The sequence below is a fragment of the Varanus komodoensis genome, unplaced genomic scaffold (genome assembly GCF_004798865.1).
Source record: "Varanus komodoensis strain SLA01 unplaced genomic scaffold, ASM479886v1 scaffold94, whole genome shotgun sequence".
Lineage (NCBI taxonomy): Eukaryota > Metazoa > Chordata > Lepidosauria > Squamata > Varanidae > Varanus > Varanus komodoensis.
The window spans coordinates 1,529,566-1,556,618 of record NW_025336646.1 but is presented as its reverse complement, the minus strand read 5'-3'; the positions used below and the strand labels follow the sequence as shown (position 1 = coordinate 1,556,618).

The window sequence follows — 27,053 nt, the reverse complement described above, 5'->3', positions numbered from 1 at the left end:
TCACTTATTTCCAGCATAGAGCCCTGAGAATGTCTTGGTTTCCCAGACTTTGCATATTTGAATTTCCCAGAGGGTCCCAGCAGGTCTGAATTCCTTTCTGTTTTGGGAAGATTTCCTCATGGTCATACAAGGGGACAAAAGCCACCGCCCGCCCCCCACCATCGTGCAAGAGTTATCCTCAACAGGACCTTCTTAACACATGGGCCTGATGGGCACTTGCCCGTGGGCCCCATACTAATCTGTGTATGTTAACCCTTGGAAAATTGGAAAACTTCCAAAATTAACAGTAGTTGTAGTTGTTGTACACTGCTTTGCCCGGGGCCCATAATGCTGTTAAGACGGCCCTGATCCTCAACTGTCTGAAATATTCCAAAGTGCGAAAAGTTGTATTTAAAGTAAAGACTCTGAAGGACACTGAAAGGTATGCAGCCTTCATCTTCTCTTTTTCCAGTATTCATATAAGGACACAGGATTCTAATATGAATCACCAAAAATCAAGACTTGAAAGTGAGACAAAAGAACGATCATTTACAATGCTAGAGGGAAAATTCTCTTTTGCTCCACCTGTATGGAGTTAACAGGACTGCAGTCAGGAAAAAGCAGTCACAAGTTTCCTGCACAACTGGAACCATGTTGTGTTGAAGGTTCCAGGATGAGGGAAAAGATGGTGTGTGATCATGCATAGGGTTATGCTGATTATGCTGGGCCAAGTTCTATTGCTCTCTGAATTGGCCTCATTTAAGTTAGTTCCCATTTACAGTGTCTCTGAATACGCTCTCAGTCTGTTTTATGAATCCCTCTTCTAGTTAGAGATAATGCTAAATATGATAAGCAGTATATAAATCTATAAAATTAAAAATAATAATGCTTCAGAATATGGCTGTTCCAGTTTCTGTAGCAAATGTAAATTTTAAAAATGTGAATAAGTGCATCTCTGACCTGCATGTTTCTTCTAACTTTTCACAGAAAAAAAATAAGGACATTATGTGTAGTTGTGACACTCTTATGTTCTTACACTGCAGTGCACAACAGTTAACTTCCCCAATTATAGTGTGTACTCACCATAATGCCACTGTATCCATGCACGTTAATTTACATGCATGCACACTAGAATCCAGTTGCATCCTTCCTCCACCCCTGCAGTGATTTAACATTTAGATACCTTGGAGAGGAGGCTGAACCAGGAGGAATGACAATTCCAGCAATTCAGCCAAACAACATTTTAAGAGAGCATCTGTTAGGAATGTGAGTTAGGAGCGTGCGTTCGTGTGTGTATTAAACCAGGCCCCAAGCAATCAGGATTGGCTACTGTGGCATCAGCGTTTTGCCTCCTCTGCAAGCCTGGCAAATGGCTTTGTGGAGCAAGAGTAGTACTATTAATCTACCTGAGAATGTGTCAGCTGACCCCACAAGCCCGATCAGTGTGATATGAATTTGTGATCTTTCGTGTCTGTGATATGCAGTTTCAGGGCATTCTTGGGTGTTGTTATACACCTCTTTAAGCTTTTGGGAAAGATACACAAAACAGTATCAGACGTCTCATAAATATTTGTACACATGGTGTAACTAAGGTAGAAACTCACCAAGGATAAATTCCAGCTGGCCAAGAAACCAGAGCCAACTCTGTTGTGAGACAAAGTGAGGGAACTGCCTCTGAAGGACGATGTCAAATGTTAGTCAATGTCTCTGAATTGCAAGGGTAAGCGACTTGGAAATCCTCCAAACAAAGAGCACAATGGTGGATTGTGCCCTGTGTCAACTAGTGTGTATATGTGTGCTTTGAGTGGTGGCAGAAAATGTTTTGAGCCAGTATGTGCGTGCAATACTGCATGCAGTATGAGGTGAAGGTTAAAAAGGAAGTGTCTTTCCCAAGTGTGACATGTGTCATTATTGGGCATCTGCCCCTAAGAGCTTACAAAGTGGACAAAGAAAACAAAAATCCCAAACCCAAATCCTGTTTTGTGTGTATGAAAATCTAGCCTCTTTCATCCAGTCTTTTAGCTTGGGACTGTCTGACTCACACTTTTTGGATACTTTGGATTGGCAATGCTTCCTCATGTAAAGAGCTGTAGCTGAGTCTGAAGGTCTGTCTCTTCCCATGGCTATTACGCACCCCCAGGGATACACTTCCGCTCCAGCACTGAAGCAGAGCTGAGCAAAACAGAACAAAGGGTCACAACCCAATTTAACTTCAACTAGCCAGAGAAAGAAACTTGTAATATCTGAGACTTAAAGAACAGTAAAGTGTTTTATGCTACATAAGACTTTAGGCCTGCATATTAACATTAATTGGCATTCTTCCTCCTAAGGAGAAAGTAGAGGGAAAGATAATTAAATTTGCACATGACACAAAGCTGGGTGGGAATAGCAAATACCTGGAAGACAGAGTTAAGATACAGGGTGATCTTGATAGGTTAGAACCCTGGGCAGATGGCAACAGAATGAAAATCAGTAGGGACAAATGCCAAGTCCTCCACTTGGCAAAAAGAAACCACATGCACTGCTACAAGATGGGGAACACTTGGCTCAACACTACTGCAAATGTGAAGGACCTTGGGGTTGTTGCACATCCCAAGCTTAATATGAGCCAACAATGTGCTGCAGCCACAAAAAGGGCAAATTCTATTTTGGGCTGTGTTAATAGAAACAACACTTCCAAAACACGTGAAGTGCTAGTTCCCCTATACTCAGCCCAATTTAGAACTCACCTGGAGTACTGTGTCCGGTTCTTGGCAGCTAAGTTTGAAAATGATGCAGGAAAGGGTACAGAGGAGAGCAGCGGAGGTTGATTCAGGGACTGGAGGCAAAGCCCTATGAGGAAAGATGGAGAGAACTGGGCATTTCAGCCTCAGGAAGAGAAGACTGAGGGGAGATATGATGGCACTCTACAAGTCCCTGAAAGCCTGTTACAGAGAGGAAGGACAAGATCTCTTCTTGTCAATTCCAGAGTCCAGGACATGGAATAACAGACTTAAGTTACAGGAGACCATATTTAGATTAGACACCTGGAAGAATTTCCTTAGTTTCAGAGCAGTATGACAATGGAACCTAGTGCCTGGGGAAGTTGTGGGCTTTTCCTCACTAGAAGCATTCAAAAAGTTGTGCAAACGCTAAATGGGATGGTGTAACTTAGTGTCCTGTACTAGCAGGGGGTTGGACCCAACAGCCTTCTGGCCCCTTCCAACTCTACTATTCTATGATTCTGTAAGACTTTTGCCCTGAAATCCTAGGGTGATGGTTTTACATTGCTATCCTACAATGATATCATGGTAGCTTTGGATGGGAAGGCTTTCCTTTTTCCAGAAAAGGAACTTAAAAGCAATCATTTATCAGTGGGAAACTTCAGTCTCCATACCTATACACACATACACCCATAGCAATACACACACACTTTCTCACACAGTCTGCTACCTTCTGTGTCGTTTGATGTTTCTAATGCCATTGGCAGCCCCTTCCTTTACACCAAAGGAAATCGTGCAAAGGAGACCGTATTGCAGATTCCATCAATGGCACAGCAGTGCTCACAAACAGGAAACAGCTGTTACTCTCCACTCTGGTGCACTATGATGTTGATACTTTAGACTAGAGACAATTGATCCCCCTTCCCCCTCCCACACTTGGAAAGTGATGTGATTGTTGCTCATAATATGCAGCTGAAAGCCTTTAAGCAGACGGATGCTGCTGTCCAACCAGTGACAATCAGCCACCGGAGATTGAGCAATACTGGGCGTGCTGTGATCCAAAGTCAACATGCCATGGAAGGTCCAGCAGTTCTAGCTTTTGAAATTTGATTGTGCAGGGAAGAACACTTAATTAAACAAGTTTACGATATTTCTGGATGCGTTGCTTGTTGTTGAGAACAAGACTCCTTAAATATAGTTCAGTCTGGTGGAAGGCTGTGCCTTCACTGTTCAGGTTATATAATCCATCTTGTAGCTTCCAGTTACAAAAACAAAAATCTCTGTTAATATTCAGAGAGTCTGAATATTAGGAGAGTCTGGTAGGGACAGACCATGCTCTGTCACTTAGAGTACTGGCTTGGGAGTCAGGAGAGCTGGGTTCTAATCCCCGCTTGGCCATGCAGCTCACTGGATGCCTTGAGGCCCGTCACTGACCCTCAGTCTAGCCCAGCTCACACCACTGTTGTGAAGATAACATGAAGAGGTGAAAGAGCATGTTCCTTGCACAGAGAATAAAACAGAAGAGAGAGAGAATGATTGTTGTGAGCCATGGTTCCTCCTTTGAACAAACACCAGCAACAGTCTGTTTTCCTTGCAAAATATGTTTTATTGCTTCCATTACAACTCACCCAGAATGAGTCTCTGAGCATGCACAGAGAGGCTTGTTGAACTCAATGTAGTGTTTCCCTGCAGAGACTCTTCTTAAGATCACATCTGTGCCCTACACATTCAGGAGGGGCTCTCTGAAGGTGGACATGCCTCCTCTCCACCCTCTGCTCCTTTAATTGGGCTTCTTTCCTCTGCTGACACCTTGCCATGGGGCAGACTGGTCTGTGTCTGGAAGCGCCTCATCCCCAGTGGCTCCTCCCACAGGCCATACCCCCAGCCCATTCCCAGCAGCTGTTCTGCACAACGAAGTGCCTGTCCTTGAAATAATCACCACCTGTTCCTCCTGTTGCGTCCCAGGACCTTGAGCCAAACCATGCTGCCTGGTCTCACTGAGGCATCCCTCACCTTCTGAATCCGAATAAGCACCGGAGATGCAGCTAGTGTCCCTGGGACACTTGCCCAAGCCCACCATCCCCCTTGTTCCCAACAATAATGGCCTGTCTGTACGATGAGAAAAGGGGAGGTTAGAGCATGGGTGTTACTGGCATATGTGAATGGCATGTTCTCGCATAAGACTATGGAGTGAGCAAATGTGCCAGCTTCTCATCAAACTGAACTACAGAGCGTGGCTCTTCAAAAACTCAGAGGGAACATGGAGCTTCAACGGGCACACTGTCTTTTTATTTCAGCCCAATTGCATGTGAATGTAGAAATGTATTCTGACATGTGGACATAAGAAAAAAGAATAAAATCAATGGTCCATCCATTCCAGGACTCTGCACACAGGGTGGCAACACAGGTGCCCATGGGATGCTGCAAGTAGGATGGGTACAAGACCTTGGCCTGCCCAAGCTTCTTGGCTGCTGGTGTAAGCAGGCGTGCCACCTCTGATCATGGGGGTGGCACAGAGCCAGCCCAGATAGTAGACATTGACAAATGCCTCTTCCTCCATGAATTTGCCCAGATTGGTGGCCATCACCACTTCCTATAGCTCTTCTTCCACCTTGTCTGAAGAAGTACTTCCTTTTATCTGTCCTATCACTGTCATGGGATGACCTCAGGTTCTAGTATGTGAGAGAGGGAGAAAAATACCTGCTTCTCACTTTCCCCACACCAGGAATAATTTTAAACCCCTCTATCTTGTCTTCCTTTCCTCAGTTGTTGTAACTGCTCCTCGCAGCAAAGTTGCTCCAGCCCCTTGATCATTTTCATTGCTTTTCTCTGTACTTTTTCAAACGCAATAATGTCCTTTTCCAGGTAAGTCAACCAGAATTGTACACAATATTCCACAAAGATTTGTATACACCAAAGTTTGTATAAGGGGATTATTTTTTTGGCAAGTCTGTTTTCTATTCCATTTGTAATTATGATTAACTTGAAGTTTGCCTTTTTCACAGCAGCAGTGCAATGAGCTGACATTTTCATCAAGTTCTCCACCAATCCCTCAAGATCCCTTTCTTGCTTTGTCACTGCTAGCTCAGATCCCATCAGCCTGTGCTTGAAGTTGGGATTTTCTGCCCCAGTGTACATTACTTTACGCTTGTTTATATTGAACTGCATTTGCTATTTTGATGCCCATTCTCCCAGCTTAGAGAAGTCCTTTTGGAGCTCCTCACAATCCTCACAAACACCCTAAATAATTTGGTGTCATCAGGAAACTTGGCCATTTCACCGCTTACTCTGCATTGTGGCCATCTACTTATTTATTTCATAATTGGCTTTATTTTTATCCTGTTTTTCAGATAAATTTCACCTCCAAAGCAGTTCATATCAATAAAAGGGAGCCAGCTATCCGGCTCCCAAATTAAAATGTGAAGGCACACAAGGGAAGGGACCTGGAGGGAAGAGATCAGATTTGCAAGGCCAGAACAAGGTGGTAAGATAAGAGCAACATTATCCTGTTCAGGCCAGGCTGATCTTTCTTTGCTTATTCTTGCTAGAATAGCAATTGTTCCTTTGGCTAATGGAGGGGGTTGGAGCACCCCCTGCTTCTCTAGTCCCAGGGCTACAGGCATCTTGCAGTGCCTCTTAAAGGAACAGGTGTCCATTTGGGTAAAAAACAGGTGCCCAATCAAAACAATACTTTTGTTATTATTGAGCATTCCTTGTTATGACCAGCATTACCAGAGGAGATATGTGTCCATCTGAGGGTTATTAGGGTACTGATTATATCTCAAATTTAACCTGATGGCATATTGTTTGTTAATTGTTAAACCTTCAAATTGATATTTTGCCCTATTAATGCACACTGCCTAATCATCTGAAAGGATTTGTTCTTGCTTCTAGGACCATCCATCGTGACACCTCCTAAAGACATCTGGAATGTCACCGGGGCTCAGATTTTTCTAAGTTGTGAAGTCATTGGAGTTCCAACTCCAATACTCACCTGGAACAAGGTGAGTGATCTTTGGTGCAAATTTTGGAACTGAACCACCAGCATGTTCTCTCTACAGTCTCCATGGAAATGAATGTGTGCCATGGCTGAGTGCTACCAACTTTTCCTGTGATTACATGATAGGTTCTTTATACATGCTTTTAGGGAAGGAAGATCTGTTTCCCTCAGCAGCAGTGCTCCTTGCATGCTGTGTGCTACTACCAGGATCAAACGCAATACTTATTTTGAATTACATCGTGTTTGTGCCTGCAGATTCATCCCAAAGTGCTAATGATGAACTGCTGATAATGTAATAGCCACCAGATGAGTATGCAATAAAACATTTTCAGAGAAATGGAAGCGTAAATATTTAAATAAGCAAAACTCTTCTATGGTATGCCTATCCAGTGTCCATTTTTGCTGCTTGTGCCTTTTACTGAAGACAACCACTTTAGTCTTATAGTAACTGATAGAGAAACCTTCCTGCTTACCATAAGCTCCAGATTTAGTAAGCAATTTTCTCATATTCATTTGAGCCAGGGAGTCAAGAGCCTCATCACCCGCATAAAGCAGAACTGTTGGAGTGGGGGGTGACTACCACTACAGCTGCTTTCTTGAAGTCGGCCTCAAGGGTTGTTTGTACAGCCTTTTCCCTTTTCTCATCATTAATGACCTTGCAGCAGCTGAGGGCCTTGGTAACTGCATGGTAGACCTTTATGAACCTCTCTCTTAAGTTCTTGCTCCTCAGACTTTGCCATCCCTATTTCAGCATGAGAAAAGGCATGAATACGGTCTATCTAAGGAACTTCACAGCCATGGAGAGACATGTCACCAAACGCATTGTGTAGTTCCCTAGAGATAGCCATGACTATTTCTAGGGACCTATGTGGACACTGATGACATGTCTCTATGTTGCACAGTTCCCTAGAGATATTCATGGCTTTTGTCTAGAGATACTCATATAGAATGTGTGGCAGTCTGTACATTCATAAGTATGGTAACCCAGATGTTCATAACCTGAGCACTCCCACCCCTTGAGATCGGCGGCAGAGGCCCTTCTCCGGGAGCCCTCCGTGAAGGAGATTAGGAGGGTGAGTACCCGGAGGAGGGCTTTCTCTGCGGTGGCATCCAACCTATGGAATGCACTCCCCAGAGAGGTCCGCCTGGCACTGTCATTATTTGCTTTTCGGTGCCAGGCCAAGACCTTTTTATTTAAATGTCATTTTAATTGTTGATTTTATTTATTGATTATAACAACTCTGGCCAGGATGTCTCCAACTGTATTTTATTATATTGGTGATATTTATTTATGTTGTAAGCCACCCCGAGGCTGAGGTGAATGGGGCGGCATATAAGTCTGCTAAATAAATAAATACCTGTATATAAATATTTAGGCAGGCTGTTTGCATATTTTCTGGATAAGATAATTCAAGATAAAGCACAGATCAGCCATGCTAAGCCACTTATGAAAAGCGGCCTCCACTGGAAATAGGATCTGCTGTGCTTCAACCCATTGTTCTAATCTGTCTAAAAGATACCATACACGTATTTTGGTAGGGACATCGAGCAATCATTTTAAGGGTCCCACCTTTCTTAAAAATTGAGACTGCACTGCTAGACATCCAACCATCTGGCAATATTCCAATTAAATTAATCATGGTGAGTAATGTTGCCAGGATCAGTGCCCACCAGATTGAACTCATATAGAACATTTCATATGCTAGCGTATCCCACCCTGGGGCTTTACCTAAACTAGGTTTCCCTCTGAGGCCTTTTATTTCTGCCTCACTTACATGGCACCATAGAGACAACACTACTGAGACTATTTATTGTCTCACACCTCCCTGCTCTACCTTCCTCAGAATTACCTTTATATGTATTTCCAAAGTACAAGGTCCATTTTGCCATGAGAATTTGGCCCTCCATCACTGGCTTGATTTGCTTAAGACCATGTGCTACAAAATCCCCAAACTATTTTTCATTCTTGCTAGACCAAGCTTGTTTAAGGTCTTTCCAAAATTTTGGGTAATAGCGGTCCTTTTTCCCTTTTAAAAGATCCAGGTTTCTATGCTGCTGTCCCAAGAACCTCTTAATCCAATTTATTTGTCCTTACAATCTAGCTTCTTTCACCAAGGACTAACTGCACTCTGTAGAAATCATATGTAGGGTATATCTTCTGGCATCCAGAAAGTGCAGCACTTGATCTAAACTTGTGTGATGGCCCTCAATCCCATTCCTGTGCCTTTCTCCCACCTTTACGGAGACTGGAAATGAGGCTACCTGACAATCTGTCTACATTTCAAACTGAGTCAGTAATGTTCACTCCAAAGAAAGCTACTTCCTAACACTACACAGGCCCATTAAATTAAACGGGGGAGTACAAAAGCACTACTGAGTTCTACTGTGCACGCTCCCATTTGGTTCCATGGGTGTTGCCCAGTACTGCCTGGTAGACTGGCAGCAGCACCTTTTGTACTAGCAGTGGGCAAGTAGCTAAGGGTTACATGTTGAGGAACACAGGAGAACAGGAGGAACTAGGTAACTCACAAAAACCCTGGAGCAATTAATCACAGCAAAGAGTTATTTGCAGATGCATGCCAGAGCAGTAATGCAAAACATGACAAAACACAGTGAAGGGGATGGTAGGAACCTAAGAGCATTGCCAAGTTAAACACTCCCTCAGAGCTTTGCAAGCATAACTTAAATTACTAGGAGAAGCTCTGAAAAATAGTCATTTGCAAAGTAAGCCTAACATCTCTGAGTAAAAGCAATTAATTATTTTTTTCTTTGTTTCCCAGCTGCATTTTTCTTTCTTTTCAGTTACTTTTTTCCTGCAAGACTGCATTACATTTCTGCTTGTCCTTATAAAACAAACTCTGTTATACTTTACCATATTAGGCTGTTGTCCCAAAGAGCAGCAAGTATTAAGGAATGTCTCTGAGCTCAGCTGATTTCTAGAGGCTGTGGAAGCATTTCACTGTGCAAGGCCATGGGTGATTTTGTTTTCTGTGATCCCGGGGAGGGCAAAAATGTAACAGGAGGGGAGTTGCTGCTTCAGTAAGAAACTGGTAATGTAAGCAGCTTTGAGTTGTATTGTAAGTGGTGGCCAAACGTCACTGCTGGAAATTGAAAGTTGGATTCACCATGAAGTGTCCTTGCGATCGTTGAAGGGTGGAGTGGGTTAAGAAGGCAGAGCTAAAAGTTTTTTAAGTGTGAATGGGGAAACCCTCTCAGTCTCAGGACTCAGCTTTAGCTGCATTTCAGAGTCATAGGTTGTGGGTTAGGGTTAGGGTCTGGCCCCTACTTGTTGCTGTTCAATCTGTATATGTTCAGTTGAAGCTCTTATGAGTCTGGATGGCAAACCAGACTTGGACTTAGCAAACCTAGCTGAAATGGAAGTATCCACAGGCAGCTGACCCAGACCTTTTCAAGTTTGAAGATCACAGTCTCCATAGCCAGGACAGTGCTATTAGCACCACCTGTGCCCCCAGCAACCTCAACTCGTGCAAAACTTTGGAGAGCAAGGAAAAGGAGGAAAAGCCATAGCAGCCACTGGGGCCAAGATGCAAACTTCATGTCTGTTGCCTCTGCTTGTGAATATCAGTATCTAGCAATGTTTTGGCATTGACACTGATGGTGAATAGGTCTAACACCAGTGTCCCCCAACCATGGGACATCTGTTGAAAAACATCCCAATGATTGCTGGAGATAATTCTGAATTCAAGAGCATAGCCCAGATACTTAATCCCTGGAACCCACCTGTCCAAATAAATGAAACCCAGTTGTGCCTGAAATCCTGCAAGTACCCCCATCCCCATCCAGGGTGAGATGGCATCTGGGAGATAGCTAGGAGAAACTGATCCCCCCAACCTTTGGCTGCACCCAGGGAAAGGGTGGCTAATCCTGTGGGTCATGCAGCTGCACTGTTCTCCCTGCTCTCCAGCCAACTTTGGCCTTCTGGAAGGAGAGCGAGCCTTACCAGGGGAAGACCAGTGCCTCAACTTTTCCCCCTTCTTGGATTTCTTGTGTTTACCCCCAACCTGGTGACACATGGTTCTGAGCCTATGGTTTGAGCGGGGAATGATTCAGTGAAGATGAGGATGAACAGGATGGGCCACTGGATGCAGAGCAGGATCGGTTCCTCCTCCTCTTCCAGGCTTAGGGCCTTTATGTGTCTGCTGCTGTTTGCCTTCTGCCTGGGATACCCATTCTTATTCCAGCACATTTCTGCATCAAGAATTAGACTTGTTTTTTTAAAAAGCAGAACTAGCTCCAAAGTAATTTGGATCCTGGCCAATACTAATACAATTCTCATGGTTATATAACCTGAAATATTTTAAACATGTGGGCTATTGAGGCACCAATTTTAAGGTCTGGGAAATCAAGGTAATAAACTCTTTCCTCTAACCATAATCCTTTTCCCTCATGTCAGATAACAAAGGGTCAGTTCGGTGTTCAAAGAATGGAACTTCTTCCAGGAGATCGTGACAATTTAGCTATCCAGATTCGTGGTGGTCCTGAGAAACATGAAGTGACTGGATGGGTGTTGGTAAGTATCTATTCTTTTACAAGGTGAAGTAACCCTGTATAATTTTGGAAGAATGGCAACATGCTTTTAAGGAAGAAAAAAGATTTAACAGATTCACAGGCTCATTGAGTCACAGGAATACAGTGACTCTAAGAACAGCCCTGTTGGAACATTCCAAGAGCCCTTCTAGTCCAGCTTTCTCTTCATCTATACCAGCCACCCAGGGCAAACCTTAAAGTAGAACACAGGTGCAGTAGCTCCACTCATTCCCCAGCAACTGGCCTATGTAGTTACATTGCCTCCAATACTGCAGGTACTATATAGGTGGGACGGAGGGAATTATACTTCCATATAATTGTTATCCCATATAGAACAAACCATTGTTTCTTTCTGTGGTTTCTAAAGACCAAACCCACCACGGTAAAATAAACAACTGTGTTCAGAAAACACAACATAGCAACAATGGTAAAAAAAAACCCCAGCATGGCTTGTCTTTGAACCTAGCCATTGATTTGTACATACAGAGGCTCTATACAAGTGTTGCAGCCACATGCAGGCATCCGGCAAGCCCACTAGCAGGACAAAAACACACAAAGAACAGGGAGGGAGTCACAATGTCATCTTCCTGTTGGAGATTATTCTCTTTTGTGAAGTGGCCCTTTTGCAGTGGAGGAAGTTTAGGAATGTGTGATTTTTTGCTACTGCTGATCATATGTTGTATTTAATTGTTATTAAAAATGGCTGTATTTTAGGAAGCTATGTCCTTATTTTGTTGTTAGCTGCTCTGCTTGCAACTGCAGAGGAGTGGGGCTATACAGAAAGAAGTTTGAAATAAAGGACCACTCATACCTTCCCACAGCAATGTGTAGAGTCAAAGAATGATAAATACGTGCGAGAGTGATGGAGAGACCAACCAGGCTTGTTTGATGCATAAACTGCTCGTGTACATTCGGCCTTCCTCTCTCCCACACCATATAAATCCTTCACCATATAAAGATGTATCCTGAAAATGGCTTACTGCGAGGCGTCTACTGTTAGCCACTGCTGATGATCCTTTCAATGCATTGGTCAACTTGCTCTTTTAGGGAGCACCTTCTTCCAAATGAATACCTGGTCTTCCTGTGCATGCTAGGCTTTTGTAGGGTGAGATCTTCCTTCAGATGCCTTTGCCTTCTGCTCACCACAAGCAGCAAGGTATTATGCATGGTGGTGCTGTTCCCAGAGGAGCTCTCTACACAGAACAGCTCTTCAAGCCTCTTCTGAGGAGGGATCTTTAAGATTCTTGCAATTTCTGGCAGACTGTATTTTGGGTGCGTGCCATTTTTATTTTTTACTGATGACTGCAGATTTAAACAATATGCGTATTCTGCTTTTACACGGCAAAGTCGTTAAGAACCCTGGAGGATAGAATTATGAACTATACATTACAGCTTGGTTCTAAAGAACCATAAATTCCAGGGATGCCCCGAGGGTTGATTCCTTTGCCCCATAGTTTCCTTCTAAAGCTTTGTGAAGGTCAGGGGACTGTGCAAAATGGCACGCAGCATGTGGGTGGCTGGTGGGGAATCAATGATGCTCCTGTGCTCCAGAGGAAGTGCTTGCCGTTCTGACATGGGGGACTTTGGAGCCATACTGTAAAAAATGAGAATAAATGGTTTCCGTCTAAATTAATGTTCTCCAGCATTTTGCTATGTATATTTTCTAGAAAAAGAGGCAAATACAAGATAGATTCCCAAATTTTAAGACAAGACAAGGAACTTGTGGCTTTCCAGATGTTGAACTTCAGCCTCATCAGCAGGGCAAGTGTTCATAGATGATTGGAGCTGTAGAGCAGCTTGAGAGCTGCAGGTGTAGCCATGTTCAGTTTTCCTCCCCACAAACATCAAGAACTTGGAGAACTGAAAAGGGTGTAAGCTTTGGAATGTGTTCAACTCACTGAAACTATATTATTTCAAAATGTTAACTTTAGAGCAAGCAAAATGTTGCACAAGGGCATTGACTTGAGTATCTCAAAAAATAACACTGGCTGCCATGATTCAATTTTCATAGATATCTCCTTTGAGCAATGATGATGCTGGAGAATATGAGTGCCATGCTTCAAATGCTAAAGGAGAAGCCACAGCCTCTTCAAAAATTACTGTGGTTAATTCTTTCCATGAAATACCTACAATAAAAGGTGAGTAAGCAATATTTTTCTGTATTAGGAGGACTCACAGGAAATGGAAAGTAAACTTATGATTAGATGCAAAAGATGGGTCCATTAACTTAGCAGCATTAGTATATCAGTAACAAGAATTCAGAACATTGGTGAGCAAGAACTCAAAAAACCTGGTTTGCATAAGATAATATCCCATGAGGGCTCTCATGTTGTAGCTAGACCCAGAGGTGCCATTTCTGCATAGTACTCACAAATGTCTAGCTTGTCGTGTTGTGCAAACTCAGACAACCCTCTAACAACCCACGGCTTGTTTTAGGGCTGTCACACCCTCAAATAACCTCAACTGCCTGGGTTTGTATGAGACTGCAACCTGGGAGCCTGCGAATGCCATGTAAATTTGTACCCAAGGTGCTGGTATTAATCTATAAAGCCCTAAACTGCTTGGGACCAGGATACCTGAAGGAATGTCTCCTTCCTTATATGCCCTCATACCCCTTAAGATCTGCAGGAAGCCCTGCTCTGGGAACCCTCCCTGAAGGAGGTAAAGAGGATGTCTACCCAGAGGAGGGCCTTCTCTGCGGTGGCGCCGACTGTGGAATGTGCTCCCCAGAAAGGATTGCCCCTGGCACTGGACTTATATTCTTTTTGGCGCCAGGTGAAAACCTTTATTTAACCATCATTTTAAGAATTAGGGATTTTAGATGCTTACGTTAAAACAGTTGCATTTTCTTTCTTTTTTTATGAATGTGATTTACTCATTTTTCTTATTGTTTTAACTCTGATTGTACTTCTGTTATTACTGATTGTATTTATTATTACAATTTATTATCTATTGTATTACTGATTGTACTTTTATTATTGTTGTTGAGTCTAAGCTTTGTAAGCCATCCTGAGACGTTTATTTTGAAGGATGGGATAGAAATGTTTTAAACAAAAAACCAAACATTTGTATATAGCCATAGCAATAGAGGTGATCTTAACACGAGTCATCAAGAGGATGAGAATGATTCACTCTCGTGTCTGAAGCAGCTAGCCCCTTTCTTCCCCTCGCAATTTATTCAAGGAGAAGGCAAGCAGGGGAATAGTTCCCACGTGCCTCTGTTTGCAGGCATCCTGCAGGAAGTCCCAGGGTTTCATACACAGAGGAGGAGCTGGCAGGAGGATGCATGAGTAAGGGCATTCCTGAGGTGCAGCACTGCTTGCCCTGGGCTCCAAGTAAAGGCAAAATGTCCTGCAGCCTACATATTCTGTTTATATTACCAGAGGGCAGGTGGGGGGGGGGTTACTGCTTGATATTCCTTATTAATCATTTTTGCATGGCTTTAGGGAAGTACACTGAACTATTTTTAGTGTTTAATTCTAACCTGTGTTTCAAGACAGACCTAAGCCTCTTGAATTTCTGGCATTGTACCATTTACTTTGCAGGTGCAGGTGCTGATCTGTGAAATGAGAAGATTGAATATTGCTTTGGAGGAGTAGAGCTCTCTCATTGATGCCAAATTTATATTAATCTTCTAGAAAACTGCTGTTCTTTCCTAAACAAATCATGCCTCTCTAGGCACTCATTCCTGTGCAATTTTTGCTGAAATACCAATAAAGTATTTGACAAGTGATACATGAATGAAACATCTTTATTCCTATTTACAAAACAAGAAGCTCACACATTAAAGAGTTTGAAAATCTCAGCCATGAAATACAAATATGGGGGGGGGTTTAAAAACATTAAAGAAAGGCATGCAACTAAAAAGCTGAAGGTAAAACTCAGGTAATGGCTAAGAAAAGGGTAAACTTCTGAAGGCTAGACACTCATCATTCGAGGTGCAATACTCATTGACATCAGTTCTTGGAAGAGGAGTTTGCAGGCGTATGGCATTCTCACCAGAGAAATCTGAAAAGGTATAATGAAGATTAGAAAAAATACGTATTTTACTCAAAATGCTTATACATCACCCTTTAGTTGAAACAAATCAAGCCTCAGGGGCTCACACCATTCAAAAGAAATACAAATTCAAAGCCACAATCTGCAGCAAGGAATAAAGTAATAAATTCTAGTAGAACCAATAAAGCTACCAATTTAACTGATCAGTTAAAACTAGCATCAGTAACATAGAGGGAAGTTTGGGCAAACTAAAGGGTAGTTGCCACAAATGCAAAATCAGCACCTGGGAAGCTTCCCTGTGGAAGGCACTTCTCAGATGGTATACTACTGTCCCCAAAAGCCTTTCCTTGCCCAGCCACCATCCACCCAAGCGCCAGAGAGTGGGGACTCGGGCAACCTCTGGTGAGGATGAACACACTGTTCCAGGAGGCTTGCAGGGACTTGGTGGTACTGGGCTCCTAAGCAGTTTCAGACTTTGAAGGCACACATGATCACATTGAATTAGTCTGGCCCCCAAGTACAATATATTTTGTCTAATCCTGAGGCACCAGGGTATGCATGGAGAACCAGAATCTATCCAAGATGGGCTGCAGCAAGCACTGCAACTTGAGCTGGCAAAAGTGCTGATTATGTCACATAACCATTTAGACCTCCAGTGAATGTTTAATAGATTAATAGACCCTCAAACTAATAGATTAGGGTTCCGTTAGAATCATCCAGTCTAGAAGAGGTTGAACAACACCTCCCTAGCTACACAAACTACCCACTATCAGAACATGCCCTTGTATCAAAGGAGCTTCAGTTGACAACCCCTCAACCATGCCATTCCTGGTTCAGCATTTTAAGGAGAAAATCGCTCAGATTTGTCATGAGCTGGACTCCACTAGTGACTCTGAGCCTTCAGGGGAGGAGCCAGTGCTGCCGTCTGGTCCACAATTGATGGATGAATTTCAGTTATTGCGGTCTGATGATGTGGACAAGGTGCTTGGACAAGTACGTTCCACCACCTGCTTACTGGACCCTTGTCCATCTTGGCTACTCAAGACAGCCGAGGACGGGATAGGGACCTGGATCCTGGAGGTTGTCAACGCCTCTCTGAGGGACGGCCGGGTACCTGCCCCTTTAAAGGAGGCGGTAGTCCGGCCTGTCCTAAAGAAGGCTTCCCTGGATTCAGAGATGGCCACCAATTATAGACCGGTGGCCAACATCCCGTTTCTGGGCAAGGTGTTAGAGCGGGTGGTGGCAGGACAACTCCAAGCACTCTTGGATGAAACTGATTATCTGGACCCATTTCAGTCCGGCTTCAGACCCAGGTACGGTACTGAATCTGCCTTGGTTGCCCTGTACAATGACCTGTGCAGGGAGAAAGACGGGGAGTGCGTCCCTGTTGGTTCTCCTGGACCTCTCAGCGGCTTTCGATACCATCGACCATGGTATCCTTCTGGATAGGCTAGCGGGATTGAGGGTTGGGGGCACTGTTCTGCAGTGGTTCCGCTCCTATCTCAATGGCTGACTCCAGAAGGTGGTGCTGGGGGACTATGGCTCTGCGCCATGGCAGCTATGCCATGGAGTTCTGTAGGGGTCCATCTTGTCCCCCTTGCTATTCAACATCTACATGACACCGCTGGGAGAGGTCATCAGGAGGTGTGGGCTGCGGAATCATCAGTACGCTGATGATACCCAGCTCTACCTCTCGTTTTCCACCAATCCAGGTGAGGCAGTGGCTGTACTGAACCGGTGCCTGGCCAAGGTAATGGGCTGGATGAGGGCCAATAAACTGAGGCTCAATCCAGACAAGACGGAGGTCCTGTTGGTAAGTGGATCAGGCTTTGGGATGGGGGACTTAGACCTTGTCCTGAATGGGGTTGCACTTCCTCTTAAGGACAGGGTCCGCAGCTTGGGAGTGCTCCTCGACCCAAAGCTATCGTTAGAAGCTCAAGTGACAGCGGTGGCGAGGAGCGCTTTCCTTCAGCTTCGGCTGATCCATCAGCTGCGTCCCTACCTGGAGAACGACTGCCTGGCAACAGTGACACATGCATTGGTCACTTCCCAATTAGACTTCTGTAATGCGCTTTACATGGGGCTGCCCCTTGAAGATGGTCTGGATACTTCAGTTGGTGCAAAATAGAGCTGCCAGGCTGCTGACGGGGACTGGGCATTGTTCTCATATAACCCCAGTCCTCTGTCAGCTCCACTGGCTCCCCATTGAAGTCCAGGTCCAATTCAAGGTGCTGGTTATCACCTACAAAGACCTGAACGGCTTAGGTCCTGGTTACCTGAAGGAGCGCCTGCGTCCATATATGCCCTCCCACCCCTTGAGATCAGTGGCAGAGGCCCTTCTCTGGGAACCCTCCGTGAAGGTTATTAGGAGGGTGAGTACTCGGAGGAGGGCTTTCTCTGCGGTGGCATCCAACCTATGGAATGTGCTCTCCAGAGAGGTCTGCCTGGCGACGTCGTTTTTCGGCGCCAGGCCAAGACCTTTTTATTTAAATGCTATTTTAATTGTTAAGGTTTATTTGTTGATTTTAAACCAGGCCGTCTCTACTATTTTATGTATTTTATTTATTCTATGAATATTTTTTGTATTGTATTTATACATGGGATTTTAATGATTGTAAGCCGCCCCGAGGCTTATGCAATGGGGGTGGCATATAAACTGTCTAAATAAATAAACAAACAAACACCCGGCTTCAGTGACTCTACTGCCTTGACCGAATCTGGATGGCATTAGTACAATATCCATTATACACACCTCCTTGACTCAGCAAAAATTTCCACAAAGCTATTATTTTATAACTCAATCAGGTATTTTAACTTACAGTAAGGGGTGCTTACTGATACACATTTTGGAGACTTGTATATGATTTCAGTAGCCCTTATAGTAGTCCTAAATTATTGGGCAGTATTAATCTCTCCATAGGAGCTGGTGACTTGCCCAAGACCTGTCTTGGGGAGTTTAGGGCAAAAACTAGCTTGAACACCCTGGATCTATTGGCCTTAGAGGATATTCTGGTTAGTAGATACTGAACAATGCATAGCATGGAACATAACAGGGGGTTGGACCCAATGGCCTTCATGGCCCCTTCCAACCCTACTATTCTGTGAACAGACAAGACTATGGTTAGTTAGCAGAAGGAAAGTATATTGCAGAGGTTTTTAAAAGGAAAGAAGACCTGAAGAGTCAAAGAGTGATAGGACCCACTAGTATAATCAACAGACTGCAAGAAAAATAGGCTGCATTTCCACCATTTCTTCACATACCTGTGTCTTATTACGGCAGCCCCTGCACTCATAGGTGTGTGTCCTGGTATTTGCTATTGCCATTAAGCCACACAGGTTGCAGACATGAACCTGGTATGGATCTGATGCTTCAAACAATCTTTCCCTTAAGAACTGTGCTGCTCCATGAGCGATCTGACAGTCTCGTTCCATTTCTCCAAAACGAAGGCCACCATCACTAGGGAAAAGAAACAAGACTGTATCATCCTTTGTATTGCCAAGCTAGAAGGACACAGACTTCTGCTAGCTTCTACCAACTGTACGAGCAACATTCAGCTTCCCTCAACATTAATATACTACTGCAGCAGAACCAAGGTAACGTTCAAAAATGACTTTAGACAGAGCATCTAAAACCTGCATAAGAATCTTTCACATTATTTATGCTACATGACAGTGTTGTCAAAAAAGAACCCAACATGAGACAGAATCAAAAGGACACCTTCTGCAGTGTATCATCATCATCATCACCCACATTATAGCATCACATAGGCCGAACTATAGTAAAGTCAAAGAATCCACTTATCTATTAGCATTCCTCATCTTTCATTTGGTTTGAATAAATGTTCTAGTCCTTATGATTGCAAATGCATGCTTGAAAGTTTAGTGGAAATCTCAGCAGCCAAGGGTGTTGTGCACATTTTCTAGCTGCTTTGGTACCCTACATGTTTCCTCGCCTTTGGCCATGACAAGAAATAGAAGAAGACTTACCGAGATCGACCTTCCATGGGTTGCCTGTTAAGGATCTGAATTGGTCCTCTTGCACGGGAATGAATTTTATCATCTACCATATGCTTTAACCGCTGGTAGTATGTAGGGCCAATAAAGATCTGTGATGTGATTTTGCGACCAGTGAAGCCATTGTACAAAACCTAGAGAAAAGAAAACAGCAAATAGTAGTGACACACCAATGTGAGGAGCACTCAGTCTCCCAACGACCACTGTAATTAGAATATACCTCATTTCCTCTCAGGTGGTAGCCATAATCAGACAGCAAGTTTGAAATCTTCTGCACGTTGACTGCATCATTGAAAGGTGTGGCATCACCTATCTCTCCCTTATTTGCAGATACCTAAATGAGGGGGTGAGAATAATTTAACTGAACAGCACAAACATTTTTAAATAAGACAGAGTAACAGAATTCTAACATATCGTCAGCATGGTACAAAATCTGGCATGGAGGAGTAAAAAAAAGTGCTGAACCAAGACCGGGGAGACTTGGGTTCCGGTTCTATTCAGGCATGAAAGCAACATCAAAGGGTTGCTGGGATGATAAAGATGAAAGCATGTACCACACTCACTGCTCTGAGCTCCTCAGGGGGAGGGCAGGATTACAGTGCAGTATAAATGTAAGGAAGGCGATAAGGACACCCGAGAGGAGCTTGCAGTTCAAGTCATAGTTCCCACAGGATGCATTCAAGTCTTTGCTTAGATTAGCTTTTTGGACTGTGGCCACAGCTTTTTTCCACAAAATAAGAACTGTCTGATTGCAACATAGGATAAAGACAAAGTAGCTAAATCTCAGCAGAAAACCAGCCTACGCTGGACAGGCGCCAGACCCCCACCTAGTCCTGCATTCTATCACAAGCAGCAGCTAATGACATGTCCAGACCAACATGAGGAGTTTCTCAACTCGACGCAGAAACATTTTCCTACCTTCCCCTGTAGACATTCGATCAAGTGACCAATGGTCATCCGTGATGGGATGGCATGGGGGTTGATGATTATATCAGGGGTAATGCCTTCACAAGTGAAAGGCATATCCTAAAGAAAGCACAGAAGGATGATAGTTATACATCTAGACTCAAAATGGCGACAGAAAGTTTAATCTTGATATGGTATCCTTAAAGGCAGTCCTACATTGTCCTGCACTGAGCAGGGGACTGGACTTGATGGCCTTATAGGCCTCTTCCAACTCTCCTATTCTGTGATTCTGTGATTGCTTACTAGTTTACTAGTTACTGCAACTGTACTGCTTAATAGTTTCCTCTAAGTTTCTGGAGGGAAATTAAGTGGGCCATGTTTTTGTTCCACAAAGCACTTGGTTGCATGTTTCTCCTGCTAACTATGTTGATTCTGTTTTCAAGCACTGCTTTTCTTGTATTTGTAAACACTCTACATGGGACTGTTCTTGAACACAGATTATTTCTAGCTAGCTAAATATTCTGCAGTGCAACTCCTTCAGCATGGACAGACTGTTGGAAGGGCATTAAATTCATACTTGGATTTCAACTGTGCTGGCTTCTAGCAGGTTCACTTTTAGAGAAGCTGGTTAGATTCCTCAAACCCCTAAATGCCTTAAGCCAGCCTTCCTCAAACTGCAGTCTTCCCAGTATGTTAGACTACAATTCCTAGCATTTCTGATTGGTGGCCATGCTGGCTGTGGCTGATATCCATGACTCCAGAGCAAGCCAGGCTGGGGAAGTCTGGCCTAGACCAATCTCTCTACTGGAATGCCTCCTTCTGTGCAGCACTTCTTGGTTCCTCAGGCTCTTCTCCAAGTTGTGTAGTACTCAGGAGGAGACGTTCTTAGCAATGCCAAAACTACAAATTACCCTGCCCACAAAGGATTGGTCAGCTTTAGATAGCTCATGAATAGCAACTTTTTGACATTATGCCAGGACTGTGATTTTGAAAGGCATTTTTGCTGTTTTCATACTGCTTGACTGGTTCTTTAAAGGTTGCTCCATCACTACCTGGAGATGCATAGCCAGTGTAGTGGTTTCACTGTTGGATTGGGGACTTTGGAGATCTGAATTCTGATTGCTACTCAGTCATAAAGCTCACTGGTGACTTTGGGCCAGTCACTCACTCTTACACCAGACTACTTCACAGGATTGTTGTGGGGGGGAATGAAGCTATGTAATCTGTTTTACATTCCTCATAAGAAGAAAAAGGTAGAATGCAAATGCATTGGGAAGAGAAGAGGGTGCTGATATTGGTATATGGCTTACAGTCTAAATAATATAAAGGCTGAAAAATTCCTTCAAATACAATTTTCTCAACATAATGCTCCTTTAACGTGACAGAAACAGAACTGGAGGCTTTTACCTCTTGTCTGTATTGGATACCACAGGTACCTTTCTGACCATGCCTGCTGGCAAATTTATCTCCAATTTGTGGAATTCTTACAGACCGTACCTAGAGGTAAAAAAAGACAGTCAATTACTCACTCAAGAATGTTGGCTTTGTTCTTGCTCTTTTAAGAATTAGGCATAACTCTTCTGCATACCCTAATTTTGCAAAACTTGTATCCTTCCTGGTTCAAAGTAACCATGACCTGATCTACAATTCCAGTTTCACTAGTCCGCAAGAAGGTGCTACAATCTCTCTTGGTGTAACGACGGTTGGTGCTCTCCAGTTCATCTTCATTTTCAGGCAAAGTTACTGTCTTGCCGATTATGACATCGTCCCCTGAGACACGCACACCAGGCGCAATCAAGCCGTCATCGTCCAGCTTGTCATAGATGGCATGTCGCATCCCTGAGAAAAAGAAATAGAGAAGGTTCGTCCAAATTGGGCCTGCTCAACTTGTGATTCACCAAGCCGAACAAAGCTGTATCAGGGGCTTATAGGAACTCCTGTTTTTTTTTTTTTGCTTCCTGTATGAGACTTGAGAAGTTGTGATGTGTCCACAAACCTGGCAGACAATGTCAAAAGTAGCACAAGCATGAAGTAATTTCTCCACTTTTCAAATAAGTTAGCAAAGGTAGTTCTTAACTCAACTGTATTGAAGACATCCAGATTTTATAAAGCTATTGTGCAGAAGGGTTTTTAAATTATCTTGATTCTGTACTTATCCTGCGTGACCATAACTGAACAGAGTACATGCACGCATGGGAAAGAACCATGTTAAATTCTAAACACAAATGCAGATTTAGCTTGCCACTGTAGCTGTGGTTTCAATAACGTATCCTGGTTTGTTCGTGACATCCAAATGAGGAAATGGACCATTTTCTCCTGGTTTGGACATAACAGGAAACTATAGCATAATTAAGGAGTTCCTGGCTTGTTTGTGAGCTTGTGTGAAGCAGTTGTATGTGGAACAACCACCAAAGTGTAATGATCTGAATGCATTGAACACAGACAGAGTGGTTACAACATCCTCTGTGATTTATAAAAGCATAAAAGAGCAAACCTAGCCATGTTTTATTACTGAGCTGCCACCTACCCCTCAAGATGTACTACACAACTTCTGTTTAGTCTTACCTTGACATGTCTCACGACTAGGTTTCTCGAACACTTCTTCCTGGATTCCTTTCTTGGACTCCTGCTCTTTGTAAGAACGGTAAAACACAGATCTGATGAGGCAAAAATTGAAGGACCATTAGCTCCAAGACCAGCAGCTTTCTTTCAGTTCAGATAATATTACAATTAGACATGAGCTAACATGCCTCCGTATAGCTAAGAAGAAGAAAATGATACACAATGTTGACATTCAAATAAATGGAACTGTGCTGAAGCATTCGTATTTGGAGGGAGCAATTGGAAGCCCCTGGGCCAAATCTACTCCCACAGCCAACCCAGAGGCTAAAAAGATATGGAGAAAATGCCATATGTGACAACATAAAAGCCAGTGTGGTTAAGAGTGTCCGACTGGGACTCAGGCCATCTGTGTTCTTGCCCCTGCTCAGTTTTGGAGCCAACGGGAAGGTTTTGGGCCACTCACAGACTCCCAGCCCAACCTATCTCACAAGGTGGTTGTTGTGGGGATAAGACTGAGAAAGGAAGGAGGAGAATGATGTAAGCCTCTTTTGAGTTCTTTAAAAGAAAAATGTGGGGTATAAATCTAATAAATAAATGAGCAAACATATTTTGGGGGGATAGGCATTCTCACACTGCCCTTCTCAAATAGGTTCCTCAGGAAAACAAGCTGCTCAGGGGCTATAAATGTACAAAGGCCCATTTGCAATGATATGGGAGCAACTTGTCTGCTGAAAACTGGGAAGGTCAACTTTGGTAGAATACATTTGTTCAACCTTGAGCAGAAAATCTCAGTGCTTATGTTCATTTACCTAAGCAAATATCCAGATAATAGGAAAGATCCCTTCTAGCATATGGACATGCTTTAACATGTCACCATGCAAGAAACAAGTCAAGAAGATGAAGCACTATTTTCACATACTTTTGCTCTCAGATTAGTTTGTTCACCTACCGCAGTGGTTTCTGATCCTCTGGGCTTCCTGAGAAGTGCATCAGTGAAAAGCAGTAGCAGTACCCAAATGTTCTGATCAGATAGTTTGTCTGCAATGGCTGCTTTTCCCCAAACAGGAGTTTTCCAGATGTTTTGGACTACAACTTCCAGTCCATTGCCCATGATGGCTGAGGTTGACAGGAATTGCTCCAATACATTTGGAAATTACCTGGCTGGAGAATGCTCCCCTTAAAACATGCAGCTGCGGGAGAGGATTGACCACTGTGTTGATGCACGCTCGGTTTGCAAGGAGGAGGTTTAATGGGCCCAGCCAACAGCCTGTATGTGCAGAGTGTCTCCCAGGATACAGCCCCCTGTCCCATCTGCAACATAATGGCACAGCAGAAGGAGTGCATCAAGGAGCAAGAAAGCTTGGAAGCCACTGGACTACAACAATAAACTTCCTTTGCATGAAACTGCAGGACACAATTCAAGGCAGCATGTTAAATACTTTAATTTAATCCTAAGGAATACATATAGAAGGTGAGAATTTAACCGGCCAGACCTGAAAAAGCCTCTGTCAACAGCAGAACGGTTCATAATGACAGAATCCTCTTGGTTATATCCGGTATATGAAGCTATGGCCACAATAGAATTGATGCCTGTAAGGGATTCCAAAGCATACATCAGCTACCACACACAACCCTTCCGACTCTTGTGTGATATATTTACATTAAGGAAAATAGATGCAGGTTACACTGAAATACTTTCATACACACATGCAGTGCCCCCTTCTGGAAGATACTGGCAACATCACTGCTGAAGCAAAATTTCATAATCCAGGTGTGGCCCTGCCAAAGAATTTCTTTGCAATGTCACATGTTCCCCCAACTCTAATGCTGCTCTTGCCAATCACCATCAAACACTGGTTTTCTGTTCACCACCCTCAGAGCAAATGATTTAATGAATACGATATTGCTTTTTGTAAATTATCCATCTTGAGCTTCATAAACTGCATTCCTCACCCAGATGATTAGTTCATAGCTTGACCTCTAGAAATACCTAAGACTTACTAAATGCTGGAAAACAGCTGGTAGTGTCTGGGCAGAATGTGATAAGGAGAAGCACACATAAGAATAGCCAATGGCAAGTGCTCAAAGATGGGCATGGACAAGATAGACTATCATGAAGAATGTACCTAAAAGCACAGATACTGCTTGGTTATCAGGACTAGACTATAGCTGTATGCCAAAGGAGCATGCTGACCCAGTACACATACCAGATATCACACAACACACCTAAGGAACATCTCACAACAAAGAAACATTTTGGATCTATCCGTACTCCAGAAAATAGCACGAGTCTTGTGTCAAAATCAATAGGAGCAACTATGAGTTATCCAAAATACACTCCCCAGAAATCTATCCATGCACACTAGTACAAGCATTTTCTGCTGCTCAGCAAGTTGCAGTGGCAGCCTGGAGATGCCACTCTTCCCCAGGTGAAACAGAAGGTCACCATACCCAGGGCCAAAGGCAGCTGGTAAAGCACAGCTGTAACACACGTTCTCTCTAACTGCTAACAGCCCTCCGGTTAAATAACTACAGGCAGTCTCCGAGGTACGAATGACTGAGTTATGAACAACCTGTACTTACAAACAAACTGCCATAAAGCCTATTAATTTTTAAAGATTACTGTGGAACACTGTCATTACCATAGAGAGAAAGGAAGCAAAGGGGGAGAAAGAGAAGGCCTCCCAAGCATCGGCATAGGGAGAGAGGAAGTGTAAGCAGAGAGAGGGAGGACTCCAAAGCAGGCCTTCCTGCCCTGCTCATCCATAGAGGGAAATCTCTCTGGCATTTCCTTGCTGCAAAGAGACACTGGTGAGTTTGGGCAGGTTGGCAGGGTTAGAGATAGTCAGTTTTTCCACTTTCACAGGGGTCTTGTGCCCCTAAACCCTGTGAATGTGGAGAGCAAACTATATGTGATCTGACTTACATACAAATTCAACTTAAAGACGGATTTCCATTTTCTCAGGAATGGAACTTGTTCCTAACCCAGGGACTGCCTGTATCTTAATAAAAGAAGGTATCAGGCAAACTTGCTCAGTATCTGTTATTTCTGCCATGGTGGAAGCTTGAGAGATAGGTGGCTCCAGTAACTCTAAATTAAAGTAAAAAAGAATTACACTTTTGGTAGGCCATCTTGTTGAGATCCAACAAGAGCTCAATCAATTTCTTCCCACTACCAGTCATTATTGCCTCTCTCTCACCCACAGTATCGCATTCAGCTTGTCAGTGATCATTTTGCAGTGCTGAACCTGCCCTGCACTCTCAAAGGCACATTCAGGTCCCCTTACTGCCAAATCCTGGGTTTGGAGAAAACGGTGTATGTGTGCCAAAAGAGCTGCCTGCAGGTCGCTTTAAAAAATGAGACCTGAAGCTTATTCTCAGAATGACCCCTTGGTGACCAAATTTCTGCACAGTAATTAGCAACTTGCAAACATACCTGCTGGCAACTCTCTGAATCGCAGGTATTCCATAGAGCGTGTAGTCACAAGGGGTTTCTGGGGATAATATAGCACATGGGCAAGTGTGTCCATACGAACGTGAAAGTTGGTGATATAAACTCCCATTGCCTGCTTGCCCATAGCAGACTGATATGTATTCCTAGGAGACTATGAGGGCAGAAGAAGAAACTGTCAGCAAGGAAGAACTGCTTCATGCAATTTAAAATATATGTATTTTAAAAGATGACCTCTCTGACCAAGTGTCGCCATAAAGCAAAATCCTCCAAACCTGGTTGTGATCTGGAAATGGGATAATAGATGCACAGACTCCTAGGATCATAGATGGGTGAATCTCGCAGTGTGTGTAAGTTGAACAGTATGCAACACCCTTCTCCTGCAAGTCATCTGGAGTCATGGCCAGCATAACAGTCTCCTCTTCCAGGGTATCAATGTATTCCACCACACCGCTGGCCACCAGATCCTGCCAGCTAAACACACCACAAGTAGGTCAGGTCCCCAACACCAATTGATAGGTATCAAGCATGCATTGCTCATTTCCGTGTGCAACACAAACTGTTCAGAGCTCCTAGAACAAATTCAGCAGGTTGTGCCTCACATGGAATGTCAAGAAACTGCGTATGATTTAGTTGTATGAGAATAAAAAGAATGGAAATAAACATCTTCCACATGAAAATAAACATTTTGTGCCCATACTATAACATGCATGACATACACTGAGATGAAACTTCACTTATTTCTCCCCTCCCTTCATTCATTGTATTCATTTATTTAACCCTGCCACTCGGCACTTTGTCTCATTAGAAGGCAGAGACAAGGAACCTCACATGTTTTAAATTCATGGCCTTCCTAAACTTGCTCTATGTTCTAAGACCTTCAATCCACTGG

General features: G+C 43.5%; 2 protein-coding genes across 2 annotated transcripts in view; one reads left to right on the top strand and one right to left on the bottom strand.

Annotated features, from left to right (window-relative positions):
- The window catches only part of IGFBP7 (insulin like growth factor binding protein 7), a 33,299-nt gene extending 18,337 nt beyond the window's left edge, over positions 1-14,962 (top strand). The window contains exons 2-5 of the mRNA XM_044418910.1: positions 6,576-6,685; positions 11,096-11,212; positions 13,241-13,367; positions 14,775-14,962. Of these exons, the coding sequence (XP_044274845.1) occupies positions 6,576-6,685; positions 11,096-11,212; positions 13,241-13,367; positions 14,775-14,794 (374 nt within the window). The 3' untranslated portion in view covers positions 14,795-14,962. The remainder of the gene's footprint in view (positions 1-6,575; positions 6,686-11,095; positions 11,213-13,240; positions 13,368-14,774) is intronic.
- Positions 14,963-27,053, bottom strand: part of POLR2B (RNA polymerase II subunit B) — a 27,870-nt gene continuing 15,779 nt past the window's right edge. Inside the window, exons 15-25 of the mRNA XM_044418908.1 lie at positions 26,437-26,635; positions 26,147-26,315; positions 24,204-24,300; positions 22,714-22,805; positions 21,737-21,987; positions 21,556-21,645; positions 20,161-20,268; positions 19,463-19,576; positions 19,216-19,376; positions 18,490-18,685; positions 14,963-15,237 (exon numbers count right to left, since the gene is read on the bottom strand). Coding sequence (XP_044274843.1) covers positions 15,148-15,237; positions 18,490-18,685; positions 19,216-19,376; positions 19,463-19,576; positions 20,161-20,268; positions 21,556-21,645; positions 21,737-21,987; positions 22,714-22,805; positions 24,204-24,300; positions 26,147-26,315; positions 26,437-26,635 — 1,567 coding nt within the window. The 3' untranslated portion in view covers positions 14,963-15,147. The remainder of the gene's footprint in view (positions 15,238-18,489; positions 18,686-19,215; positions 19,377-19,462; positions 19,577-20,160; positions 20,269-21,555; positions 21,646-21,736; positions 21,988-22,713; positions 22,806-24,203; positions 24,301-26,146; positions 26,316-26,436; positions 26,636-27,053) is intronic.